This window comes from Protopterus annectens, chromosome 8.part1 (genome assembly GCF_019279795.1).
Source record: "Protopterus annectens isolate FY-2018-M chromosome 8.part1, PAN1.0, whole genome shotgun sequence".
NCBI lineage: Eukaryota > Metazoa > Chordata > Ceratodontiformes > Protopteridae > Protopterus > Protopterus annectens.
Window position 1 is genome coordinate 146,094,607 of NC_056742.1, and position 27,463 is coordinate 146,122,069.

The following is a 27,463-nucleotide window of genomic DNA, read 5'->3' on the forward strand; positions in this document are numbered from 1 at the left end:
ATACACAATGTTAGCTAAATGCTGTAGTAATATATTTTTTAATTTCAAGCCTGAGTACAGTAAAGTCACCTTTATCCAGAACTCAAGCAACCAGCACTCCCAATCAGCCAGCATTTTTTGATTGGTTCGTATACCGACATACGAGCCAATCAAAATTCGCAAAGCGGAGCCACTTCTACTCAATGCGTAACAGCCTGAAGAGGCTGCGCTTTGCCATTTTTATTGGCTCTTATGCCCGGTGTTTGAGCCAATCAAAAATCGCAATGCATCTCTTCATGAAACCGGAAACTACAGTTAACCGGCATCTACCAATCCCCACTGGTGCCGGTTAAGTGAGACTTCACTGTATATGGAGTAGGGTGGCAGGTGTCATTACTGCCAAGCTGGAATGACTTGAGTAAGAATAATTTGTAAAGATGGGGGGGGGGGGGTTCCCTTCCTAGATGTGTGAAGTGAATGTTTTGCAACCATTTGCATATTTAGTATCTGAACTGCATTTTTCATTGTTTGACTTAGTCCGATTTTAAATTAGTCAGTTTCTAGCTAAAATCTTTTTTCCTTTTTTTATCATTGATTTATTAGTTTTAAGATAGAAAGAAAGATGTTATTACAGGCATAGAAAAAGAGTGCCAGAAGTCAGTCTGTTAAACCAGGCTTCTTCTTGTCATTCCTTCCTGTGACGCCCCTGCACTTACCCAGTAATCAAGGAGCCTCCATCCTCATCACAGGGACATGCACATTGGGAAGATGTCAAGTACACACACAGTAATGTACATTTTCCATTAAGAGCACATAGAGGTCACAGTCATTCTGGGGCTGGTTTCTCCTTTCCTGATCCCCAGTAAGACTCCCCACTGGCACAGCTCTCAGCAGAGTCAAGCCAAAACCTCCAGCGCCCTGTTTGTCCAACCAGTGCTTCATGTCCCTGCCTAAGTAGCTGACACACACACACACACACACACACACACACACACACACACACACACACACACACACACACACACACACACACACACACACACACACACACTCTTACTTTGAAATTTGATTTATATACACACACAGACACTCCTGGGGTAGGCTGACACAGGTTCACTAGCTTTGCCCCCTTCTGCCCAGACTGTAAGGTAGTACCAACTGCCACCAACCACTGCTTATCATCTACTATAAGGCCCTTCCTAAATGGTGACCAATTCTATTGTGTAATGTTACTATTATCCACATGTTAAGTGTGACCAACAGCAAGGCTATTTGAGTGGCCTGTACAGTGTCACCAGATACATATGCAAGTATTCTAAGAGTTTAAATATCTGTAAACAAACCAGCCACAATTAAAAGGTTTAAATATATTTAATAGTAAATAGTAAAAGCACAAGACAATACTCAATAACTCAACACAGTGACAGCAGAGTTCAGAATCACAGGAATATTTTAAAACAACATTACAGGACAGTTTCACATAAATACAGAAAATATATAAACTAATCTTACTAACTTCCTATCTATTTCTGAGAAATCACTGGAATCTGAGTCTTACTTACAGAGCAACACACAGGCAGAAGTGCTTGGTGAATGTTTCTTGGTTCAGAGACAAATACAAAAGGCACAGACTCACTCTCTGAGATAGTTCTTAAATTACTTATAAACATTTCTGCTGGGTTATCTCAGATTACATCATTCTTGTCACCTCTGCCTTTAGTTCCCAGGCTAACAGGAACTTAAAATATAACACCTCTGAGTTAAAAATACTTATCGCTCAGAAGTTTTGCCTGGAACTGGAAGTTGTAAAACTGTTAAACACTTTTACCCTTGAAACGTGTAATAATTTATGTTTCCAGAAAATCGAAAGAATTTCTAGCTGCAGACATTGTCTGTCTGCTATATTAACTAACTTCATATCACATCGTAAAACTCATTACTTATTTTCTCAGAGTTTGCAAGTTAACTAACTCTGTATGTTTCAACTTCTACTTTGAAAACCTACATTTGCATTGGCATATAATCCATATACATTTCTGCTCTTCTCCAGCAGGGTGCACTGTGGTTACATTTTTGAAGCTCAACACATAACTTACAATTTACCTTTGTAAGACAACCCCATGGATCATATTAATATTTGCAAATGACATAGGATTATTTACACAATTCTAGCTAACTGGGCTGGCAGCCTTCACAACCCCCCCCCCCAAAAAAAAAAAAAAAAAAAAAACTCAAGCTAGTTTTTCAAAATGACCTTTGGGAAACATTTCTTGAGAGAGTTGAGCCTATCTGGGAATACCTTACCACATTCCCTGTCTCTAGAGCCCATCTGCATTGGCATTGCTAACTCCACTGCGGTGCTGCACTGTCATATATGCTTGCAACCCTAGGTGCCACCTTAGTAAGTTGGCATTTTGCTGGCTGTCTCGATGTAACCATGTTAGGGGATTGTGGTCAGTAACTGCAGAGAATTTTCTTCCATATAGATAAGGCTGAAGTTTCTGAAGTGCCCACACTATGGCTAGACATTCCTTTTCTACAGCTGCATAGCATTCCTCCCTGCGTTGGAGCCTACGACTGAGATAAACCATTGAGTGCTCTTCTTCCTCTGAAGAAATCTGGCTAAGTGCAGCCCCAGCCCATAGTTTGAAGCATTCACCTGCACAACAAATTCTTTGCTGTAATCTGGACTGGCTAACACAGGGGGTCCTCCTGAAGCTTCTTTAAGCTTCTGGAATGCCTGCTCACATGCTGGGGTTCACACTACCTTATCTGGCCTGTTTTTCCTTGTCAAGTCTGTGAGGGGAGTAGCTATGGTACTATAACTGGGGACGGACTTTCTGTAGTACTCTGCTTTCTTTAAAAATTCTCCCACCTGCTTTTTGGTAACAGGTGCAGGCCATGCCTGAATGGTTTTCTCTTTGGCAGGTTCTGGCCTGATCTTACCATTCCTCACTCTGTCTCAGGTAGGGGACCGCTGCCATACCCACCTGACATCTTCTGGGCTTAGTGTTCAACTCGGCCCTCTGTAGTTTTCTCAGCACCTCCCTGACATGCTGTAGGTGCTGTTGTCAAGAATGGCTGTAGATGGCAGTATCATCTATGTAAGCAAGGGCAAAATTTCCTGCTCCTGCTAGAATATGAACTACCAGCCTCTGGAAAGTCGCTGGGGCATTTTTCATCCCAAAGGGCATCTTTGTGAACTCATAAAAGCCAAAAGGAGTCACAAAGGCTGACCTCTGTCTAGCACTGGGAGTTGAGGGCACCTGCCAGTAACCCTAGGTAAGATCAATGGTGGTAACATACTTAGCCCCACCCAGCTGCTCTAGGACTTCATCTGTCCTAGGCATGGGGTAAGCATCTGACTCTGTGTCACTATTTAATTTCTTGTAGTCCACACAGAACCTGTTGCTGCCATCCTTCTTTGGTACCAGCACCTCTGGAGAGGCCCAGGGACTGCTAGACTCCCTAATTACCCCTAGATCCAACATTTCATGTATCTCCTCCCTCAGAGTCTGTTTGACTCTCTCAGGCACCCTATAAGGAGCCTGCCTAACAGGCCTTTGTGGTCTGGTATCCACATGGTGCTGCACCAGGTGAGTGTACCCTGGATTCCCAGTGAACATGTCTCCAAACTGCTGCAACACTGCTCAGATTTCTCGAACCTGGATAGGAGATTGATGCTGGGACAATGCTACTCCTTCCACTGAGGTGTTAGTCCAAGCCTCACTGAGGAGATCAGTCACCAGATCTCCCTCAGACTCCTCCTGCAATTCTCTGCAAATGCTCAGCACAAGGGCCTCCCTATCATGGTAAGGTTTCATCATGTTAACACGGTACAATTTGTACCCCTGCCTCCTGCCTTGCAGTTCTACCATGTAGGTAACTTCACTGACCTTCCTTACCACTTTGTAGGGTCCCTCCCAAGCTGCCTGCAGCTTGTTGTGTCCGATAGGAATGAGAACCATTACCTGCTGCCCTACAGCATACTCTATAGCTCGAGCATTCCTGTCATACCAGCCCTTTTTCTGCTGCTGGACTTCTGCCAGGTTCCTCTGGGCCAAGCCCATGAGTTACTTGAGCCTTGTCCTGAGGTTTCGAACATGTGCCACAACAGACTCCTTATGGGATTCACACTCACCCTCCCACTCATCTTGAATTAAATCAGAGGTGCCCTCACCCTATACCCATACAACAGCTCAAAGGGTGAAAAACATGTGGATTCCTGGGGAACCTCTCTGTAAGCAAACAACAGTTGGAACAAATATTTGTCCCAATCCCTCTTAAACTGGACTGGAAATGCCCATAGCATCATCTTGAATGTAGAGTTTAACCTTTCAACAAGACCTTTAGTCTGGAGAGAGTAGGGGTGGTCTTTAGGTGTTTCACCCTACAGTACTTCCACAGACAACCCAGCAGGTCTGACATGAAATTGGCACCTCTGTCAGTCAGCATTTTTTTGGGGGAACTTACCCTGCTGAAAATCTCTAACAAAGCATTTGCCACCATTTCTGTCTCAGTGGAGGACAGAGCCACTGCTTCAGGGTATCTGGGTAGCATAATCTACTACCACTAGGATATACTTTTTCCCTGTGGAACTTGGGGCACTCAGAGGCCCCACAATATCCATAGATACCTTTTGAAATGGCTCCTTAGTCGCCTTGTCTCCTGCCTTGCCTACCTTTTGGCACTGCTCACAGGTCTTGCAGTACCCTGTTAACATCTCTGGAAATCCCAGGCCAGTAGATGTTCTGCATAATATGTCTCTTGGTATGTTTTATGGTCATATGACCTGCAAAAGAGAATATCATGGGCTATGGATAGAAGTGCCAGATTGTAGGCTCTGGGCACTACCAACTTCTTTGTTCTCTCACACTCTAGCCCTCCCTCAGGGGTCCACTCTCTGTACTGTAATCCTTTGTCCTAGTATACAGATTCCCCCTCTTCCCTTGAGAATCAGGTGCCTCACTAGCTATCTCCCTCAGGTCTTGTAATGTAGGGTCTGAGAGCTGAGCCTGTCTCACCTCTGTCTTTATAACCCTTCCCAGCTCCCCTTCCACAGGAAGTCTGGTATCTTCTGACAGCAGTGCCTCGCTGTCAGCCTGGGTACTACTACTCACCTCTGCCCTTGCATTCACCCTGTCCAAGGGAACATCAGTACCCACAAGCAGCTGTGGCTCACCTTCAGTCTCACTGCTACAGGGTAGCACCGTCCCTGATGTTCCCACCTCACCAGTCCTGGCTTCAAGTGTGCAGTCTGTTCTGGGTCTCCCCCAGGCTACCAGACCCACATGCCTGTCTCCAAGCCTGACTGTGTGTAACAGCATGAATACATGGTACTGCATTATCAAAATCATTCCCTATCATGACATCTGCAGGGTGGTAGTTTAGTAGAATTGTTGGCTCACAGGGTGATAGTTTGGTACCCTTGTTGTCTCAAGACAACCTACTGTTGGCATTTTGTCATTCCCACTTACTTACTCTCCTACCTTTTGTTCCCCACCTTGCCTCCGTGGACATCTGTATGCCACGTGGCCCCACTGGTTGCATTTGTAACATTTAACCCTAGGTCCTGGACATGTACCTGGGCTAGTGTCTTCCCCTGCTACTGGCAGATTCTGTTGGGGCAGTCTGGGCTGCCCATCATGGGTTCCTTTAGACCCATGAGCAGCACTGGGTGTCCCTTTCCTGTGCAGTGATGCCCTACTTGCTAGGTATAGGTCTCCCTTCTTCCCCAACTCATCTACAGTAAGGCATTGTCTATCAGCTAGCCAGATTCTCATGTCCTCAAGTGCTAAGGGATTGTTCCCTCACCAAAAAGTCTGCCAGCTCTTCAGAAGTGGTGTCCTGACATCCACTCACCCACCTATGAAAATAAGTGCTTAGTTCAGCAACATATTCACACATACTTTTGTCTGCCTTGCGTCTATGCTCACGAAACTGTTTCCTATAAGCTTCAGGTGTTAACTTAAAAAATTCTAGAAAACAATTCTTTACAAGGTTATAATTTAAGCAGTCATTATCAGACAGTTTGGAAAGAACAGTTACAGCTTTACCATGGAGTAAGGGGGTCAGGAACCGTACCCAGAGCCCTTGGTCAACATCTTACTGTTTACATACCCTCTCAAACATATGAATGAAACGGTCATAGTTATCCCCCTCTGTAAATTGTGGAAGAAATGTACTGACCTTTGTTGCTTCTGGGGTATGGTCACTCCCTTTCCCATTGCCTCCATGACTGTGGAAAAGAGGCAACATTTCCTTTTCATGTTGCCTCTACCTTTCCTTCTCCTCAGCATCCAAGCTTCACAGTTTCTCATTTTCCTCGATCTCTAGATGCTTCAATCTCTCTGCTGCTTCTATTTTCAAATGCTTGGCCTCCAACTCAAGTCTCTCTAACTCCCGACAGATTTTTAAGTCCTCTGTGGAATGGTTGAGCTCTCCATTTTCTGAGAGTTGTACATCTCCACGGCCAGTCAGATTGTTATCCTGGTTTTTATTCTCTGATGCAGCTGTGACTAAAGATGCAATCATGCCTGCTTTAGTCAGGTTGGCATGCGCCATTCATTTAGTTTGGCACATCTCAGCCAACTGGCTCCTTGTCAGCTTGCCATACTCCTCTGTCAACACGCTTGTCTGTTTTCCCTGACTAACTAAGCTAACAAAAAAATAAAACAATTGTGATATGAATTCTGGATGTCCTCTGCCTCGCAGATTAAGAGTACAATCACCTTCAGTGACCACTGTACACAAGCTACAGGAATTTAATATCCACACCCCTACAGGCCAATTAATGTGTGATGTGGCTATCTCACTACTATCAACCAATTAATATGTGATATGGGTATCCCACTGCTGCCAAACAATTAATATGTGACAGCCCTGCACTGGCCCAGTAAGCAAGGAGCATCAGTCCTCACCACTAACACCAGTGCAGGAAGTGCACATTTGGAGGATGAAAAGTACACACACAGTAAAGTACAATTTCCCTTAAGAACACACAGAGATCACAGTCAGTCTGTGGATAATTTCTCCCTCATTCTCTAGATCCCCAATAAGACTCCCCACGGACACAGCTATAGGGTTAGGATTTCAGCCTTTAGCTCAAGCCAAAACCTCCAGCACTGTCTCTGTCCAACCAGTTCTTCGTGTCTCTGCCCAAGTAGCTGACACACACACACTTTTTGAGATTTGATTTATATGCACACAGACACTCCTGCCTGGGGAGGGCTGGAACAGGTTCACTAGCTATGCCCCCTTCTGCCCATACTATTGGGTAGTACCAGCTGCCACCAACCACTGCTTATCAGCTACTATAAGGCCCTTCCCAAGGGGTGACCAATTCTACTGTGTAATGTTACTATTATCCAAATGGTAAGTGTGACCAACAGCAAGGCTGTTTGATTGGCCTGTACAGTGTCACCAAATACATATGCAAGTAACAAACCAGGCACAATTAAAAGGTTTAAATATATTTCATAATAAATAATAAAAGCACAAGACAATACTCAATAACTCAACACAGTGACAACACAGTTAAGAATCACAGGAAATATTTTAAAACATCGCAGGACAGTCTCACATAAATATAGAAAAGATCTAACGTAATCATATTAAGTTCCTATCTATCTCTAAGAGAAATCACTGGAATCCAAGTCTTACAGAGTAACATGCAGGCAAAAGTGCTGGGTGAATGTTTCTAGGTCCAAAGATAAATGCAAAAGGCACAGACTCACTCTCTAAGATAGTTCTTAAATTACTAACAAACATTTCTGCTGGGTTATCTCAGATTACATCATTCTTGTCACCTCGGCCTTTAGTTCCCAGGCTAACAGGAACTTAAAATAGAACACCTCTGTGTTTAAAAATACTTATCTCTCAGATGTTTTGCCTAGAACTGGAAGTTGTCAGACTGTTGAACACTTTTTCCCTTGAAACCTGTAATTATTTCTGTTTCCAGAGAATAGAAAGAATTTCTAGCTGCAGACATTCTGTCTCTTTGCTGTATTAACTAACTTCATAGCAGATTGTAAAACTCTTTACTTATTTTCTCAGAGTTTGCAAGTCACCGCTGTTTGTTCTCCATGTCCCCATAGTAGATGGTCACAGAAGGTGCACCCAGAGTTTTCATGAAATGTCTAGCTTCTCTGATAGCACATTGCAGTTCTCTAGGAGTCTATATTTACCCCTACTTAAACAATTGTCTTATTCAGGGAAGATCCAATTCAGAGACTGAGTGCCTTACTGTTTTCAGAAGGTAGGTCTCACCCTAAATCTCCAAATTCTTTCTCTTAAACATGGATCATCTTCCTGGGACCCATCAGAGATTCTGTACAGCAGAAATATTTCCTTCCCCAAAACAATATTGTTTTCTTGACAGGCTACCTGACTGGTTTGCTTCCAAAGTAGCTCATCATTGCAAGAGAATTCCTGAGGATACTGGGGTACATGGCATCATGCATTTTTATGATTTGATTTGTAAAATAATGAACCCTGCTGCTTCTCCTTCCATGCTTGAAAAGTGAACTTTTATGGTGGAAGAACACCATATAAAGGAACCCAGGAGCAAAATTCAGTCTGCCAGAAGAAAATAATGTTACTATGCATAGGTCAAGTCATAGCTTGGGGAGCCCACTTAGGTCCCCTAAAGTTACAGGGCTCTTGGTCTCCATAGCAAAAGAGTTTGTACATAAACCAGAAAAAATAACTAGCAGTCTACCAGGCCATAAAAGCTTTTCAACAAAACTTAAGCCCAGGGACACTGCAAATCTGAACAGACAACACCACTGTTCTGTGGTACGTAAATAAACACTGGGAACTTTGCCTACCCCCAGTGCAGTGCTGCCAGAAAGATTCCGATGCTGGCTTAAGCGATAGGGTTACACCTTATAGCCTGTTATATTCCAGGTCAGAGCAATAACCTAGCAGACTCTCTAAGCAGGAGCCTTCTAGACCCCAATGGATGTTGAAAAGAGATGTTTTCTTGGAACCGACTATACAGTGGGGGATCCCCTCAATAGATCTGTTCGCCTTTCTCCACATCAAGCAACTGCAGAAGTTGACCTCCAAAACACAACAGCCAGGAGCTTGGAATATAGATACATTCTCCTTCACATGGACAAACTGATTCCTCTATGCCTTCCCGGTATTACCCTTGATTCCAGGAGTATTGACAAAAAGCACAGGAGGACAGCTCCATCATGATCTTAATGACCAGCTTGTGGCCAAGGTAGCACTTCTTCTCCCTCTTCCTAATGCACAGTGAGGGTAGATTCCACACCGTACCACATGAGATTGATCTCCTTAGCCAGGCCAAGAGGTCTGTCTTCATCCTCACTTCGCCACTCTCAAGTTAACTACCTTGAGGATTTGGTTTTGACACCTAGGATCGCATCATATCCCAAGTAGGTGCTCTCTATTCTAAGGGAAACAAGAAAGCCCAATATCAATACCAGTGGCAAAATGGAAAAGATTTTTCACCTGGTGTCACAGCAGTGACACTGATTTTACTCAGTTAGGCATCAGATTAGTCTTGCAGTACCTGAAAAGCTTTTTACATTAGAGTTTCCTGTTCCAGCATTAAGGTACATTGACTGCTATTTCAGCTTGTCTGAACAGTGCTCCACCTATCTTCTCGCACCTCCACATGAAACTTTTTCTAAAAGGAAAGATTCACTTGAGACCACCCAGAAGGAACCCCATTCTGCCTTGGAATCTAAATTATGTCTTGGAAACAGCAAACTTTGCCTCCCTTTAAACCTGCTGACAGTGCATCTGTAAAGATGGCTTACCTGGAAGCCCACCTTCCTCCTAGCTATGACTTCATCTAGGAGAGTTTTTGAGCTACAAGCCCTCATGTGTAAATAATCTTTCATTGCCTTCCACAGGATAGGGTCACTGTCAGAACAACCTCAACCCTAAAGTGATGTCAGAACATACTTGTTCATTCATTATCCAGTGCTTTTTTTTTAGCCCAATATCAGGGCTGCAGCTGTGAATTTTAAGTAGTCATCATCAACATCAACCCCTTTTCAACATTTTTACATGTGGTTGGAGTGTCTTATCAACATTAGGCAATGTGACCAAATTGCCTAGAGCCAATGTTTACACCATCAAACTGCTAGCCCTGAGCATTTTAAGTGTGAGTTACAATTCTTGTAGAAATGTGTGTTAAAGGCACATTATCACCTAAGTTAGAGTTTCTTTAAATTCAATTTACTGGCTGAGTTTGTCTGCACACAAACTACAGAAGAAGTTTCATACAAACTTCCAAATCAGTTTTACTGCTCAAATTCAAATGTTTCTGAAGTATTTAAATTAAATTCAACATAAATGTTGGATATAGTTGCTGTTCTGTAGGAAGAGTGTTTCTTTTTGTTTGTTTTATCTTAAAATAAAATGTATTTTTGTTTTTCATTTTCCTGCTAAACAGGGAAGCCTACTAATAACAAACATTTTGCCTTTGGGTATTTTTGGCACTGATATTACCAGCATGTGTAATGACATAAATGCTTAAATTTGGGGGCTCATAAAAACTAAATTGCCATGTATGTGAGAGGTCAGAACAACTGATTTTTTCAATAACTGTCTTCAAAAGGTACAGAAAGCCTGAACTTGCTGCTGCCCCTCCTCTACTTGACGTCCCTCCTGTGGCCGACTTTCACCTGGAGGAACGTTCAGAGTCTGTCGTTTCAGGTATAGTGGGTACCCCTCGAGAGGCCGCAGAACCTAGGGTGGAAGGCACATCCAGGAAGGGCTTGCAGATGTTACCTAGCGACGATGAGGGGGGAACCTTAGGTTATTATAGCTTCCCAGACAGGCCCTTCCACTGCATCCACTGCTTTCCAGCAAACAGACTGTAGGCCTCTCTCTGAGATCATGCCTTCCCTAGAGGCTATGCCTTCTAGGCTTTCACTTAAAAAGAAACAAAACAAAACATCTCTTCCTCTTGTTGAAATCCAACCTGATTGGCAGTCTTTTTCACAGAGCCGATTTAATGCCTTTATAGCCCTAAGGCCTGCCATGCCTGTTTCTCCACAGGCTGGTCTTCCTCCTATCACTCCCAGGCCTCGGGCTGCCTGTTTCTCCACAGGCTGGTCTTCCTCCTATCACTCCCAGGCCTCGGGCTGCCTGTTTCTCCACAGGCTGGTCTTCCTCCTATCACTCCCAGTCTCGGGCTGAGGAAATTATCCAACCTGAAGCTGAGGAATCCTCAGACTCCTCTTCAGAAGATTCTCTCTCCTTTGTCTCTCAGATGCCATCCTCCTCTTGGATATGCTTCTCCAGAGGACGAATCTGCTGAGGCTGATCCCCCAGGGGAGGACCTCACCTTTGGGAGACCATTTCTAAAATGAGAGAACATTTTCATTTGGACTCTTCTGAAATGTCAGAGGTCCAAAAAAGATATGAGCTTCTGCAGATGGAAATCTCTGCTCCTTCTGCAATTCCTCCAGTGTTACTGGCTTTCTTGAATGTTTTTAATGCTGCCTCTCTTAATCTTGATTCACAACCACCTGCCCCTAGAAGGCCTAACTGGTTTCACAAAGTTCCAGAAGGGGCAATTTTTTTGATAAAATGCTCTGTTGCTGACCCTGCTACTGTCTCATTTTCAGCAGACAAGCCATCCAAGCTACTTCCCTCCACCTCTGTCCTTCCCACAGACAAAGAGAGTAATGCCATGGAGTGCCTTGGTAAAAGGTATAGTCCCCTGCTACCGTGGCCTTTAGGGCAGTAAATTACCAGACACTTATGTCCAAATATACCTTGGCTCTTTTGACCCAGGCCAACAAGCTTTTAGCTGACCTTCCTGACTCCTCTTCCAAGACTCAAATCTCCAGTCCAATTCCCTGTCTTCTCAAGTTACTAAACATTCAGTTAGATGCAGTTATGATACTACTGAAGCTTCTGCTAGGTCTGCAGCCTCAGCTTCAGTCCTTAGAAGATACTCATGGTTAAGGCTAGAACCCTTACCCAGTGATATTAGGGCCAAATTACTGGTTGCACCCCTGGATAACTGTCCTTTTTGGATTTAAAGTGGCTGAGCTATGTAAGGCCCTTCAGCAAAAAGGGAAGGAACTACAGGATTTAAAACACCTGTTTGTCTTCCCTATACCCTAATTTCACAGGGACTATCCATCAAAGACCTAGTTCAGAGGAAGCACTCTGCCCCAGCTCCCCATGCCAGGACAAGAAAAAGCACTAGGAAACAGCAGACCCCTTCTATGCCTGCTCAAACTCCTGCCAGAAGCCTCACTTTCAGGACATTTCAGGTAGCCTGTGCCTACCTGCCTTCACTGCAACCCATTCCAGACTCTGTTCCTCTGTCTCAAAGGTTCTGTCACTGTCTTCCAGTTTGGCAAAATGTCACCTCAGGCAGGTGGGTCCTTTCCATCATAGAAAAGGGTTACTTTATGACCTGGATTATTTCCCTTTCTCCTAGTGGGATTCCCCAGCCACCCAAAGATCAACTTCCCCTTTACCAGCCAGTCATAGACAGTCTCCTTTCATAAGGAACCATACAACTGGTTCCTCTGGCAGAAAAAAGAAAGAGATTCTATTCAAGACTCTTCCTAGTTCCCAAGAAAGATGGACCTTGGAGACCTATCCTGGATCTCTCTCACCTCAGTCTTTTCTTACAGGTACCCACATTGCATATGCTTACCCTTCAGACCCTTTTTCATTTAGTGATACCTCAGGGATTTCTGTACACCTTGGACATAAAGCATGCCTACCTCCATATCCCTATAAGGTCCAACTACAAGAAATATTTGTGCTTTGCTACTGTTTCCGAACATTTTCAGTTGTTGGCCTTTTCCTTTGGAGTCTCTATGGCTCCAAGGGTCTTCACCATGTGTCGGGCTACAGTCATTGCTTATTGAATGGTGCAAGGGATTCAAATTTTTCCATAACTGGACTTCCTGATTCAGGCAGAATGCTCCAGATCCATACAGACCCATCTCCACCAAGTCATTTAAGTCTTGCAAGCACTGGGATTCAGCATAAACTTCCCCAAGTCCAACCTGAGTTATTCTCAGGACCAAGTTTTCCTGGGCTGCAGGATAAGGACAGATGTCATGAAGGCATTCCTTCCACCCCAAAAAGTGAAAACCCTGAGGCGATATCTGGCCTCCATTCTCAAAGCCACTGTTTTGACAGCCAGACAGTATCTCAGTCTACTGGGTCATATGGCTTCCACTATACCCATGCTGCCTCTGGCAAGACTGCACATGAGAAAATTACAATGGTACCTGCAGTTCACATGGATCCAACACTCTCACCCCTTAGACTTGAGCATCCCCATCCTTCCTTGCCTAAGTAAGGAGATTCTGTGGTGGTTAAACCAAGTCCCACTTAACCCAGGACTTCCATTACTACCCTTGCCCTAGTCCAGGAAATGTACACAAATGTCTCAGATCTGGGCTGAGGGTTGCTTTGGGCAGCCTGAAAGTGCAGGGTACCTGGTCACACACCTTCAGGCGGAAACACATCAACATTAGGGAAATGAGAGCTATCCTATTTGCCCTGTGACAGCCTTCCTTCATGCTGTAAGATAAGGTCCCCTGAAATTGTTCACTGACAACACTGCAGTTCTATGGTATGTGAACAAACAGGGCGGAACCCAATCTTGTTTTCTTTTCAGATTTGTTCTCCCAGCCAGGGACTTGTCAGCCCAACATGGAGTCTCCCTGCAGGCACTTTACATCCCTTCACCTCAGAACGTTCAGGCAGAATTGCTACACCTCTACCTTTTTTGCTGGTCCTGTCTAATCAGTAGATGTATCCAGGGGGAAGGATTTCAGAGTTGGGAGTATGGGGTTTCAGCCAGGTTTCAGATAGTACATTTAGGTGGGGAGAATATTGGGAGATTCAAGCATAAAGGTCAGGAATTTTATTAGCAAGGCTTTGAATGTTGAACGCCATAATGGATAAGTGTTTGTTAGAATGGGGGGTGGGGGGGTGGGGGGTATACTGTGTGAGGGAGTATTGGTTAATGAGGTAGGAGGGGGGATTTGTTGGGATGGGTTTAGTGGAGTTGGCCCAGGGTTAGGGTGGATGTCACCTGCTAGTAAGAGGATAGTATGTAGTAAGTTGTGTTTGGGAGGGTAGTGTTTATTTGAATGTTTGGGTCTAAGGTTACTGGGTGGGCGGGGTGGGATAGTTGAAGTATTTTGTAGTGGAAACAGTGGAATATAGAGGTGTTGTATAAAGAAAGAGTGATGGTATTGAATGCAGTATTTGAGTGTGTGTTATTGATAAAGGAGGAGGTTAATGTCTGAGATAATGGTTGCTGGAATGGTATGATGTAAATAGAGATAGTAGTAAAATAAATAGAGTTATTAATAGATTGGTTAGCATGGTTTGTGAAGTTGATGGAAGAGGGGTTTAAAGGTTTTGAGTAAAAGAATTGAGAGGAGAGTGTGGTGTGCAGGTAGGGGAGGGGTAAGGGAGTGGGTCATGCCTATAGGGAGAAAGAGGAGTGGTGTGAAAGGTGAGAAGGTAGGAGGTGGGAGTGCAGTGTGTAGTTTGAATGTAGTGTGATTAGATAATTAGTTGGGTGGAGACTAGACAGATGAAAAATAAATTAAGGGTATGTGGAGGTGGGTGAGAGTTGGGGGTAGGGGAGTGGAGTGAGTAAAAGCGAATGGAGCACCATGAATCTGCAGCAGAAAGTAACCAAGAAAACAAACAGTCAAGGCTCTAGGAGCTCTACAGGTATGTAGCCTCTTTTAGTAGCAGAGGATATAGAACTGTAGGCTAGTACTGAAGAAAAGGTAATGGCTTTACATCAGGAGTTTAGACTGGGTAAGCTAAAGATAAAGCAAAAGCACTACATAGAAGCAAGGAAAGGAAATTGGGTGTTAGATAAGGTGAAGTATTGGAGGGTCACCCTTTAGCATGCTTGTTCAGAGCAGGAATAGTTAACTTAACAGCAGATCTTTAAATTATATGTAGTTAGCTAAGCTGATGCTTAGGAAAGCCACCTACATGCACAATATGATGGCAAGGTGCGGGCCATTAAGCAATCCCGGACGCTCCCAATTTTACTGGGTTTCTCAGTCGCTTAGAACTCACAAAGAGAGAAAGACAGCTGGTCCAGAGGGGAGTGTACTTGAATTAAAAAGAGACAGAATATAAGGAATAAGTGGGGAGTAAACAGCTATTTTAAATCCAAATGGTGCTTACTAGACAAAAAGGCACTTTTATGTGCTTGCTGTACAGACCATAAGATTAAAGTATGCTCTACATATATTCAGGGAACTACAAGTGCAGCACAAGGGAAAGGTTGTCAATCTAAAAATCCTTGGAGGTCTATGTAGGGCTATTACTCTAGCCTTAAATAGGCATAAGGCCACCCTTAACATCAGTTCCTGTCTGCCGCAGTTGCATAACTGTCACAGAGCCAGACATACACAGTTCTAACAGTGTTAGCAGTAGCAGTGAGCTTATCCCGCAATTATGGTTACAAGGCAAAAAACAAATTGTATACAGTGTTTGTAAAGCCTGTAGCAATGCCCCTACAAAAACAAATTGTATACAGTGTTTGTAAAGCCTGTAGCAATGCCCCTACAAAAACAAATTGTATACAGTGTTTGTAAAGCCTGTAGCAATGCCCCTACAAAAACAAAGTGTATACAGTGTTTGTAAAGCCTGTAGCAATGCCCATACAAAAACAAATTGAATACAGTGTTTGTAAAGCCTGTAGCAATGCCCATACAAAAACAAATTGTATACAGTGTTTGTAAAGCCTGTAGCAATGCCCCTACAAAAACAAATTGTATACAGTGTTTGTAAACCCTGTAGCAATGCCCCTACAAAAACAAATTGTATACAGTGTTTGTAAAGCCTGTAGCAATGCCCCTACAAAAACAAATTGTATACAGTGTTTGTAAAGCCTGTAGCAATGCCCATACAAAAACAAATTGTATACAGTGTTTGTAAAGCATGTAGCAATGCCCCTACAAAAACAAATTGTATACAGTGTTTGTAAAGCCTGTAGCAATGCCCATACAAAAACAAATTGTATACAGTGTTTGTAAAGCCTGTAGCAATGCCCCTACAAAAACAAATTGAAATGTCATAAGTTCAGAGCCCATTTACTCAAACGAGGACAATTAGATAAGTAACACAATAGCTATTATGTTTGTGATATTTATATATAGTGTATGTATGTGTATATGTATATATATATATATATATATATATATATATATATATATATATATATATATATATATATGTCTGTATGTGTATGTATATATATATATATATATATATATATATATATATATATATATATATATATATATATATATATATATAGTGTCAGAAATGTATTTATTTGTGTTTTGTTGACATAGTAAGCCATAGAAGAGTAATAATTTCTGTTATATTTTTGTAATTTTCCAAAGATGTTTACACAGCAATTTTAAAATGCAGGAAACTGTGTTTGTAAATAAGATTCTTTGTTACATACCTTGCTACAGTTGAAAGGTATCAAGTATTGCTTTACTGATTAATAAAACCATTTAATGTGCAATGCTCAAATTTGCATAAAAATTATTTTCATCTTTTGGCCTCACCTGGTGGCGTATAGTGATAAAGCCATTACTATGGCACAGGCAGCATAAGATCAGTCAGCAGCTCAGGCTCATAATGGTGCAGACAGGGAGGATAGGGTTACCTGTCATGGAGGGGAGGGAGCATACTAGGCAAAGATCTCTGTAAGCTCTACCAGAGGCCAGAACTCATAGGAAGACACATCACCAAGCTGGGCATGTGAGAAGGCTAGAAGGCCGGTCACTCTGTTGGCCCAGTCAGAAATGTCTTCATGTCACTGCTTCTTGCCCATCCAGCTGAAAAACGGATATCAGCATATTGAAAAGGTGATAGAGCTAGGGACAGTTGACTAGCCACTTATACATGGTCTCCTGCTGCTATGATTTTGTATGGGATTAATTGCTCCCAAGGGATTATAAATATGCAACATAAGGTTGACTCCCCAAGAAGTCGGGTGCCCACCCAGTGCATAGGTTGACAGGAGGTGTTAGGGAATCTGGCAGTTGCATGCATGATAACCCTGGAGAACTGCTGGATTGCTAAGCAATGCCGGGTGCATTTTTTTTCATGTTCCAGATGTCTTAGCAGATGAGAACGTTAGAGTGACTTTGATGTTTTTAGTGTGTGTTTAGTTGTTTATACTTCTCCTGAATGTGTCGCTTTCTTTTCCAGGTATCAAGCTTTTTAAAGTCATTTTTTTTTTCTGTACAGGTTCACATCTTAATGGGATCTTGTTATAAAACAAAGAAATTCTTGCTTTCTTTGGCTGAAAACAAGCTGGGGCCTTGTATGCTACTTGCACTGAGAGGTAACCAGACTATGATAGAGGTAGGTATATAACAAGCATACTTACATTGCCCCATAAATCATTTTTCCTCAGAGTTCTTTTAGTTGTAAGTAGCACGGTAAGTAAAGCTGTAGGAAAAAACATAGAAAAATGAAAGTCCGCATTTCTGCAGTTTTTGGAAGAGAGGTATTATTTAATTTTTATTGTAGTTTTTCACTTTTGTTTGCTGATTTGGCTGAAAAGAAGTGACTGTATTTCTGAAAAGTAAGCAGCAAACTGGCATCAGTTTCTGAAAAACAGTACATGTATACATAAAACTACAAGACATTATTTTTTACCCAAACAGTAGATCTGATGTATTTTTTTCATCCAGTTCATTCTTTAGGTTAAAATATCAGACCTTGGTGCCTTTAGAAGCTGTGAATCCAAGACTCCAGACTCTTCTCCTACCCTTAATCCCTCTGTTCCTCCAAATACATCAGACCTCGTTTGCCTCCTGATCATGAAGGCCATGTTTGAGGAATGTGATTAACAGTGTTTAGCTAAGTACCTTTTCTTTTTTCTTCTCTGTGCCCTCATTTCCTTTACCTCCCTTATTATTTATATCTAAACTTAAAAAGAAAATACACACACAGACATATTTATCCCTCTTTGTCTGATTCTTCTGAGTCAGAAAGTTAATTCTTTTTACTACTGAAGCATTTTGCTCCATCCAGTTATCTGTGTTTAATAGTTTGCTGATTAGTGCTACTGCATTTGGTATTTCATACCTCTGGGTGTGGCGATGCTTTGCCGTTATATATAGCAGACAAGGTTCATAGCTTTAAAAATGTATGTCCTGCGATCTTAAGATCTGACTGATGGACCTACACTCTCTTTGCGTATACTACCTGGGGGCAGTGCATCTAGACAGTTTGTGCGGCTTGCTCTTCATTCAATTCCAGGACCATTCAGGGCCAGAGAGACACACTTGTTTTAAAAGGTTTGATCCCTCAGTCAGGACAGTCCACTCAGGCCTTAGCTTCTTCTGCTGCTTCTGGATCCCCACATAAAATGATGGAGAGATATAAACAGGACAAGTTCAATGAAAAAGATAACGACAAACATAAATCACCTGAGGAGTGATCAGATGAATCTAGGAAATGGTCTGTGCTTACATCAGAACTGTTGAGTCTGGCATCGAAGATGTCTCAGATAAACACAAAAGCCAGAAGAAGTAGCTGAATTGAACCCACTCAAAGTATTGCAGGGCTGCAAATCGCCACACAGTTGTAGAATGCAGAATCCACTTTATTAACTTCAGACAAAAAATCCAAGGATGAGCGCTTACGTCCAGAAAGATCTAGACTTCATCAGACAATTTACCCCACATAGTTACTTCCTTCTTATACAGTCCAAACAGGAAGTTCCACCCAGTTATAAACTAATCAGTTATGTCATTAAAAGCACAATATTTACAATCACTGAATTTAAAAAGCAGACAAACTATGCAAACTGAAAAAGTTCATGGAACACACCACCCTAAAAACACACTATATATAAACACTGCTTCATAAAAATGACAATTTACAATAAATATTTAAATATGTTGAATGTGTTAAAACAATAAATATGTGTGATTCAATACTAAAAACTAGATATAGTAGAAAATGTTGAGAAATAAATACACTTAACATAAATACTGAACATGTGAATTATTTAAAATGCATAATGGAGAAATATATATATATATGTACATATATATATATATACACACACACACACATGTTATCTTTCTAGTGCCTTTAGTTTTAAAATTGGGCTAATTGAAATATGCTCATTCAGGCCTGGCCAGTTCCCAGCATTCAAACGTAATTGCCAGTATAATTCTCTTTTCTCAAGTAATAGTGACCATACACCACCCCTCATGTTGGTACTGATATTGTCTATAATAAAAAATTGGAACTTATAGTCATTATACTCCAAAACATGTTCGCTAAAAGAATTTGTTTAGGTTTTATTCTTTATATCATATTGGTGTTCGTATATGCGATTTTTTAACTTTCTATCAGTCTTGCCTATGTAAAAGCAAGAACAGGTGGTTCACAGGCACAGTAAATCACTTTCTCCGAATTACAGTTGTATTTCTCATTGATTCTGATTTCAATATTATTAATGTAAAAAATATTGCCTTCTTTAATGTAACTGCAATAGTTACATCTGCCACATTTGTTCATAGAACCTGACCTGTGGTTTGGGTAAGAGTTACTACTCTCAGATATGTTTTTCTTATTCTTGCCTTTCCTATATACTATAATAGGTTGCGGTCCTATTAGTGGTCTGATGTTCTTGTCATATCTCAAAATAGACCAGTTTTTTGTTAAGATGTTTCTTACTATGTAACTATCTTGAGTGAATACAGTGATGAAATAAGTCTTATAATCATTCTTACTTGCAACATTGTCAGTTTCTTGATTACTGGTGAAAGGCCCACTGTCAATCATACTACAAGAAAATAAAGGTACATAAAACCCACACTCTCTCTTGTTAACCACCTCAATCATTATATCACTAACAAACTTATAAGGATAGCCTCTTTTTTGAAACATATTTTTCAAGTTGTCACATTCATCTAAAAATTCATCAATACCAGATACCGTATGGGCTGCACGCACAAACTGTCCCTTAACTGTTGCTTTCTTTTGTTTGACTGGGTGTACTAGAAAAATGCAGTAGTGAGTTTGAATACGTGCTTTTCCTAAAGATTTTTGAAACAAACCTCTTACTTTCATAATCCTTTTCCAGAAAGACGTCTCATGATCATCATCATCATCATCTTCTTTCGGCTGTTCCCGTCAGGGGTCACCACAGCAGATCACCTGTTTCCATTTCCTCCTGTCCTCTGCATCTTGCTGTGTCACACCAACCACCTGCATGTCCTCTCTCACCACATCCATAAACCTTATCTTAGGCCTTCCTCTTTTCCTGTTACCTGGTAGCTTCATCCTTAGCATCTTTTTCCCAATATACCCATCATCCCTCCTCAGCACATGTCCAAACCAACGTAATTGTGCCTCTCTGGCTTTGTCTCCAAACATTGCAACCTGGGCTTGACTCTAATATACTTATTCCTAATCCTGTCCACCCTCGTCACACCCAGTGCAAATCACTGAATCCAGAAAGACGTCTAAAAAGGAAATTTTGTCAAAGTCTCTGGTATAGGTGAACTTTAGAAATTCTGTGGTGGTTCCAATATAATTTATAAAGTCATCAATAGCATCAGCAGGTCCATCCCACAGAACAAACATATCATCCAAAAACCTGGTGAAAAAGTTGATGTGCTCAAAATAACATGAAGAAAAAATAAATTTCTTCTCCCATTGCCTAACTACAATATTTGCATATAAACCACCACATGCAGACCCCATAGCCACCCCTTCTTGTTGTAAGTAAATTTCTTTGTTAAACAAAATGAAATTGTTTTTAAGGACAATTTCCATCAGTTGTGAAAAGACCAAGGTCTGGAAGTGTGAGATATCTTTTTCATACAAGAAATCTGTAAACCACTCCAAACCAATTGTGTGAGGTATGACTGAATAAAGGTCTTTAATATCAATAGTAATAAAAACCAAAGTGTCCTTAAAAGGTATCTCATCCATAGCTTGTAAGAAGCTCCATGAATTCTTACAGATGTGTCTCACTCAATATGTATTCTTTTAACTTATTGTCCCGATATCTTGCAAGGGGGTGGGTAATGGACCCCTTGGAGTCTGCTATGGGTCGCATGGGTGGTTGGCTAAGATTTTTATGCAATTTTGGCAGCCCAAACATGACTGATATTTTAGGGCAGGGAACAGATAGAAAATTAAGCACATCAATAGAAGTTCAGCTTCGGTGTATACATTCTTAAATCCATAAGAGTATTAGAAACATTTAGGGGCTGTGGGTGTACAATTGGGGCCATATCCCAATTGTTGCAATTGTTGTTCCCCTGGGGACCTTTGTCTCAGGAGGGCATTAACCAGTTGGTGAACATTAATTCATCAGCAGGCACAATTCCAGCATTAAAAGATTGCCTTGCCGAAACTTTTTCCTTTGGTGAAGCTGAGAGAACCACAATGGACACTGGTAACAGTGATTTACCATCTCAATCAGTTTGATTACAAACTTTCTAAAATTAAACGACTTCAGCTTGACAATGCTTATTTTAGAGAATGTATTAAGGACAATATAGTGCCAAAAGGTTTAAGAATGTGGCGCTACCCTAATGGGTTACAGTACAATTCTGAACTATTTAAAGAGCTAGTTGCTTTATTTGATAGACATGGCATAGAATATATGCATTTGATAGTAGAACATAATAATGTTTTAATTAATGAATTATCTGTTTCTGTTTCTGATATTGATAAAAGCATTTGTGAACATTTGCATTATGAACAACACAAATTTGAGCATGTGAGAATTTTTAAGAGTAGGGAGCATCTAGTAAGTTCTGTTAAACTTCGTAAAACTAAGAAACTGAATAGGGACAGAAATGATTATAGTAATGGCTTGGCATATCCCAGACCTCCCCCTTCCCAGGAATGGGGCAAAGAATATACTAATTCTAATGGGAATTCTGGAAACAGTAACAGCAATGTTATTGATACGGACAATTCTTCAACTAGTAACGCTGGTCAGGTTTTTTTTAGACATGGAAGAGTTTCCCCCCTTGAGACGCTCAGAGTATCTGAGGAACAAAGGTCCCCAGGGGAACAACAATTGGGATATGGCCCCGATGAACAGGAACAACCATTGGAACAGGGGAGGGATGGTGAACAGAGGGGGGAAGAGGTACCAGTCCTGGAACAACAGGATGTAAATGTGACTTTAATTAACTTGTTGCATTCACCACCAAACAATTTAGATGGTGATATGTGTTCCATGAACTTTTTCAGTTTGTATAGTTTGTCTGCTTTTTAAATTCAGTGACTGTAAATATTGTGCTTTTAATAACATAACTGATTAGTTTATAACTGAGTGGAACTTCCTGTTTGGACTGTATAAAAAGGAAGTAACTATGTGGAGTAAATTTTCTGATGAAGTCTAGATCTTTTTGGACGAAAGCGCTTATCCTTGGATTTTTTGTCTGAAGATATCTCACTCGATGGATCCGTCTCCCTCTCCTGCCATATCACCAATGCCTTCTCCTCATTTTTCCTTGGAACCAGTGAGTTTTTGGTTCTATTTGACTTTTCTTCACGAGAGGCACCCATCCAGACCACTGCTACTGGTTTCATCCTCCAGATCCATTTGGTCATTGTGGGGCCTTACCAAAGCAGATATCAATAGGATGATGCAACAGTTTCTTTGGAAGCAAATTCAGCTAGGGAATGTACTTCCATATCACTGTTGCAGTATTTTCACATAAGGGGTTTCCTTCCAAGGATAGCCTAATGTCCAGCCAGTATACTAAGGCCAAAGCTTTCAGCTGTTATAGGCACCATATGAAACACATATGCTGCCCGTGCATGACATGGGGCATAAAGATGAAATATGGATGCAGATCCTCAGAACTTCTTTGCCACCAGTCAACTGCCATTATGGAACATCGGTCTGAATGCCCTTCTGCTGTGCTGATTACCAAGCCTTGTTTTCAGATAAGTGCCCCACTGGGGTTTGTTCTCTTCCTTTCTTTGTTGTTGTTGCGTTCATGTCATCCAGAAAGGAAAAATGTCAGTGTGGGAGGCAGATTCCTGACAAAGACCAGTGCTGTTTTTGGTTGGGCGCTTCCCATGATCATACACAGTGTTCTGTCTGTCAGGCGTTTGTGCCTAAGACACTGTGTTGTCACCTGTTCTCCTTGTCCATTTACCTGGAGAACCAGCGTCTTAAGTTGTTGGCTCAGAGTGCTGTGACAGAATCCTCCCATCCAAAGGGGTAGCCGTCTTCCAAGAAGACCAAAAAAGTTAATTCTGATCTAGCTGCTGTCCATCCTCCTCCGGTCATGTGCCTCGAGGCTGGTGAAAGCCCAGATGACTGTCTGGTAGTTGCTTCGGACTCCTCTGCCACGACCATGTTGGAAGCTGGCATGGATCTGGCTTCTCACACATCCTTGGAGGCTTTTCAAATGTCTATGTCTCTTGTTGAGGGTTAACCTTGGCTGACCTTAGTAAGGGAGGAGTCTTGTCAGGGGTTTGATGCTCAGAGGGTGTTTTGAGCCGGCATCCCACAAAAAAAAAGAAGCAGAAGGCATAGCATGTTTCCCCTGTTGTGAAGGCTCCCCAAAATGAATAGCAGTATTTCATTCAAGGTTTATTTAATTCTTTGATGACCTTGAAGCCACCTCAAGGGGTCTCTGTCCCTGCTACTCCCTGGTGTTCCACTCTACTCAAGAGGCATAGGAAATTAGATTCCTCTGATAAAGACCTGGACTTAGGGGAAGAAGAATTGGCTTATTCTTCCCAAATCATTTCCCCCTTGGACTACAGTTCAAAGGAGGAGGATTCCTTAAGTCCAGACTCCCATTTGAAAGAGCTCTCCTTTGGGGATACCATTGCCTGTATTATGGACCATTTTAAATGGGATTGTTCTCAAGTCTTTCATATTCAAAAAAGGTGTTATGAGCTCCTACAGGTGGAGTCTCCCAAACCATCTGCTCTTCCTTTTGTTCGAGGTGCCCTTCTGGACACCATTTCAGCTGCTTCTGTAGCCCCTGACTCCTAGCCACCTGCACCTAAGAAGCCAGATAAGTTCTCTAAAGTTCCAGAGGAGTGCAAATTTCTGTATAAATTTCCTTTTGGTAACCATTCTGTAGTGTCAGTGCCTGAGGAGTGCAAATTTCTTTATAAATTCCCTTTTGCTAGCCCTTCTGTAGTGTCAGTCTCTTCTTACAAGCCATCCAAGTTGTTGCTCTCCATTAAGCTGATGCCTTCTGATAAGGATAGTCAGGCATTGGAAAGGTTTGGCAAGAAAATTAACATTGCTGTGACGTCCTTCAGGGCCATCAACTGCCAGACTCCTATGACCAGGTATGTTTTGGTTCTCCTTTTCTAGGTTTCTAAGATGGTTCTTGACATTTCTGACTCTTGAGGGAAAGACTTAAGCCCTTTTCCTGCTGGGCTTTACTTCTCAAGTTGCCTGCCATTCATTCAAATACAGCTATGATGCAGCTGCTTCCTTTTCCAGGTCTGCTGCCTTTGGTTCAGTTATAAGGTGTTATGTTTGGTTTCATCTTCAGGCTTTGCCTGATGACATTAAGGCCAAACGTTTGGATGTTGCTTTGGATAATAAAAGCATTTTTGAATTTGCTTCCGCTGCTGTCCTTTTCAAGACTTTTCAGGACAAAGGCAAATCCTTGCAGGAACTGATGCATATTTTGGTTTCTCCTGTTCCTAAATTTCAGAGGAACTATTCCTCCAAATTTGAATTTGTTTGTAAGGCAGTCTCGCCCTCTTCCCAAGGGCAAGAAGGGTTCCAGACATGTACCTCTTTTTAGTCTACTCAGACTCCTGCCTCCCAGAAATCCTCTTTCTGAGACCAGCTTGGTTTTGTTTGATGGCTTGCTTCCTCCTTCCCCTGGCCAGGTTCCCCTGTCCCTCTGACTTTCCCCATCTCTCCCAAACTGGCTACAAATCACTTCAGGCACCTAGTTTCTGTTAATTATCCATGAGGGATATTTCATGGTTGGAAGTCCCATCCTCCTGTTTCAGGCATTCCTCAACCTCCTTGGGAACAGCTCTCTCACTTCCTAGAGGTTCTTCACTCTCATTTGTCTTGGGGCACCATTCAAGCCATGCTTTCCAGCCAGGTCGGGGGGATTTTATTCCACAATGTTTTTGGTCCCACGAAAGAAGGGCACATGATGATCAGTTCTGGATCTTTTTCTGCTAAACACCTGTCTTAAGATTCCATCTTTTTGGATGTTATCCCTGCAGACATCATTTCCTTATATTCTTCACCAGGTCTTTTTGGTTTCTCAAGATCTCAAGGTTGCATACCTTCACATCCCCATCCATCCTCTCTTCAGGAATGTTACATTTCTCTGTCTCTTCCTTACATTTTCAGTTCTCTGCTTTACCTCTCTGCTGCACCAAGGGTATTCACCAAATGCCTTGCTCCTATTTTTTGCAGGATTCAATGTATTCAGATTTCTTCACATTTAGAAGATTTCAAGTTCCTCTCCCAGCAAACTGCTTCAGGTTCTCAAGTTTACTACTTCCCTGTTTTACAGTCTAGGGTTCACCATAAATTTCCAGAAATCAGTTATGCCATCCCAGGATCATATTTTCCTCAGTTGTCATATTTCAGACAATTCTCATGCTGGCATCTCTGCCTCCAATTGCCTTTTTTCAATACCTTCTTTGTCTGGTGTCTGTCACACCCAGGGAGTTTCTCAGAGTTCTGAGGTTTGTGGTTTCAACCATTCCCATGCTCTTTTTTAGCAGGCTCCATCTTAGGAAAGTTCAGTGGCATCTCAAATCAGTGTGACGTCAACATTACCACCCCCTAGACTTCCCGGTACCTTTCCTTACCTGTCTCAAGCTTGAGTTTCAGTGGTGGATTCATCAAATTTCTCTCAACCAAGGCTTTCCTTTAAATGCTCCAGTTCTTACTAAGGAGCTCTTCACAGATGTCTCAGATAGGGGGTGGGGTGCCTCCTTTGGCCCCATAAAGGTTCAGGGTCTCTGGCCTCTCCACCAGAGGTTAGACCACATCAACATAAAGGAGATGCTCTGCAAGCTTTTCATTCCCTGTTTCATTCCAGGCCCTTCAAAGTTTTCACAAACAGTGCCACAGTGATGTGGTATGTTAGCAAGCAGGGGGACACAAGATCCTATCTTCTTTACAGACTGGCTCCGTAGGTCTGGAATCTAGGTATCCAGTTTCAAATGACTCTTCATGCAGTTTACATCTCCTTGGAGCACAATCTGGTGGCAGACTTCTTGAGCAGATCCAGTACACAAGCTCACAAATGGATACTTCACAGAGATGTGTTCCTGGACATTGCCCATTTGTGGAGTATTCCTCAGGTAGATCTTTTTGAATTCCCTCTGAACAGACAACTTCCTCTATTCTGTTCCAGGGTCCCAAGTCCTCTGGCTTGGAAAGTAGATGCTCTGTCTTTCCTTTGGAGTGGATGTTTCCATACCCATTTCCCCCTTTCTCTGATACCATGAGTTCTGCTCAAGATCTAGCAGGACTCTGCAAAAATATTGCTGGTGAGTCCCCTTTGGCCCTGAGAGCATTGGTTTTCTCTTCTTTCTCACTTGGCCAGGTGCAATCGCCACAAGTTACCACACTGGGTGGATTTTCTTACTCAAGACAAGGGGTCTCTTATCCACTTGTCCACTCTTCAAATGACACTGTGGATTATAGAGTTTTTATCCCTTTTAGGCACCTCTTTTCTGAGGATGTGCTTTGATTTCTGCAGGAGGCCAGGAAACCCAATACCAGGAAATCATACATGTCCAAACGGAAAAGATTTTCTGTCTGATGCCTCTGTCACCATGCACATCCTCTATTCATGGAGGTCCCTTTGGTTCTGTATTACTTGCGTGATCTGCTCTATGCTGGGTTAGCTTATTCTTCAGTGAAAGCTCACCTGTCAGCAATTTCCATTTGTCTACAGTTGAATCCAAATCTGGCTTCATGATTTGAGGCCGTGCAATTTCTTAAAGCCGCCCTTCATATTAAGTCACCCTGGAAGCCTATGCCACCTTCTTTGGACCTCAGTTTTGTACTTGAAAAATTGACCCAGGCTCCTTTTGAGCCCGCTTCCTCAGCTTCCTTGCAACATTGTACTTGGAAGACTGTTCTGCATGTGGCTCTTACTTCAGTCAAGAGGGTGTGCAAACTTCAGCTTATCTTGACCATTCCTCTTTTTTTAGTTTTTCATAGAGATAAGGTGTCTCTTTTTACTAATGCTTCTTATATGCCCAAAGTGGTCAATGAGCTGTCCCTTAATTAGTGTATTTATCTTGCTTCCTTTTTCCTCTCCGCAGTCTGCCAGTGAGAAGGTTCTTTACACCTTGGATCTGCATGGATCAGGTATTTATTTAAAACTAAAGTTGTTTGCAAATCTGAGCAGCTTTTTGTTTCTTTTTCATCCCAGAGCTTTGAGTTTGGCTTTTTCTAAGCAAAGCATCGCCTCCTGGATTTCTAAGGCCATTTATTTTTGCT

General features: G+C 42.1%; 1 protein-coding gene across 1 annotated transcript in view; it reads left to right on the forward strand.

Annotated features, from left to right (window-relative positions):
• The window catches only part of LOC122810253 (c-Maf inducing protein), a gene marked incomplete in the record, with an annotated part of 1,337,359 nt that overhangs the window by 1,041,257 nt on the left and 268,639 nt on the right, over positions 1 to 27,463 (forward strand). Inside the window, 1 exon segment of the mRNA XM_044081790.1 lies at positions 17,248 to 17,364. Within this exon segment, the coding sequence (XP_043937725.1) occupies positions 17,248 to 17,364 (117 nt within the window).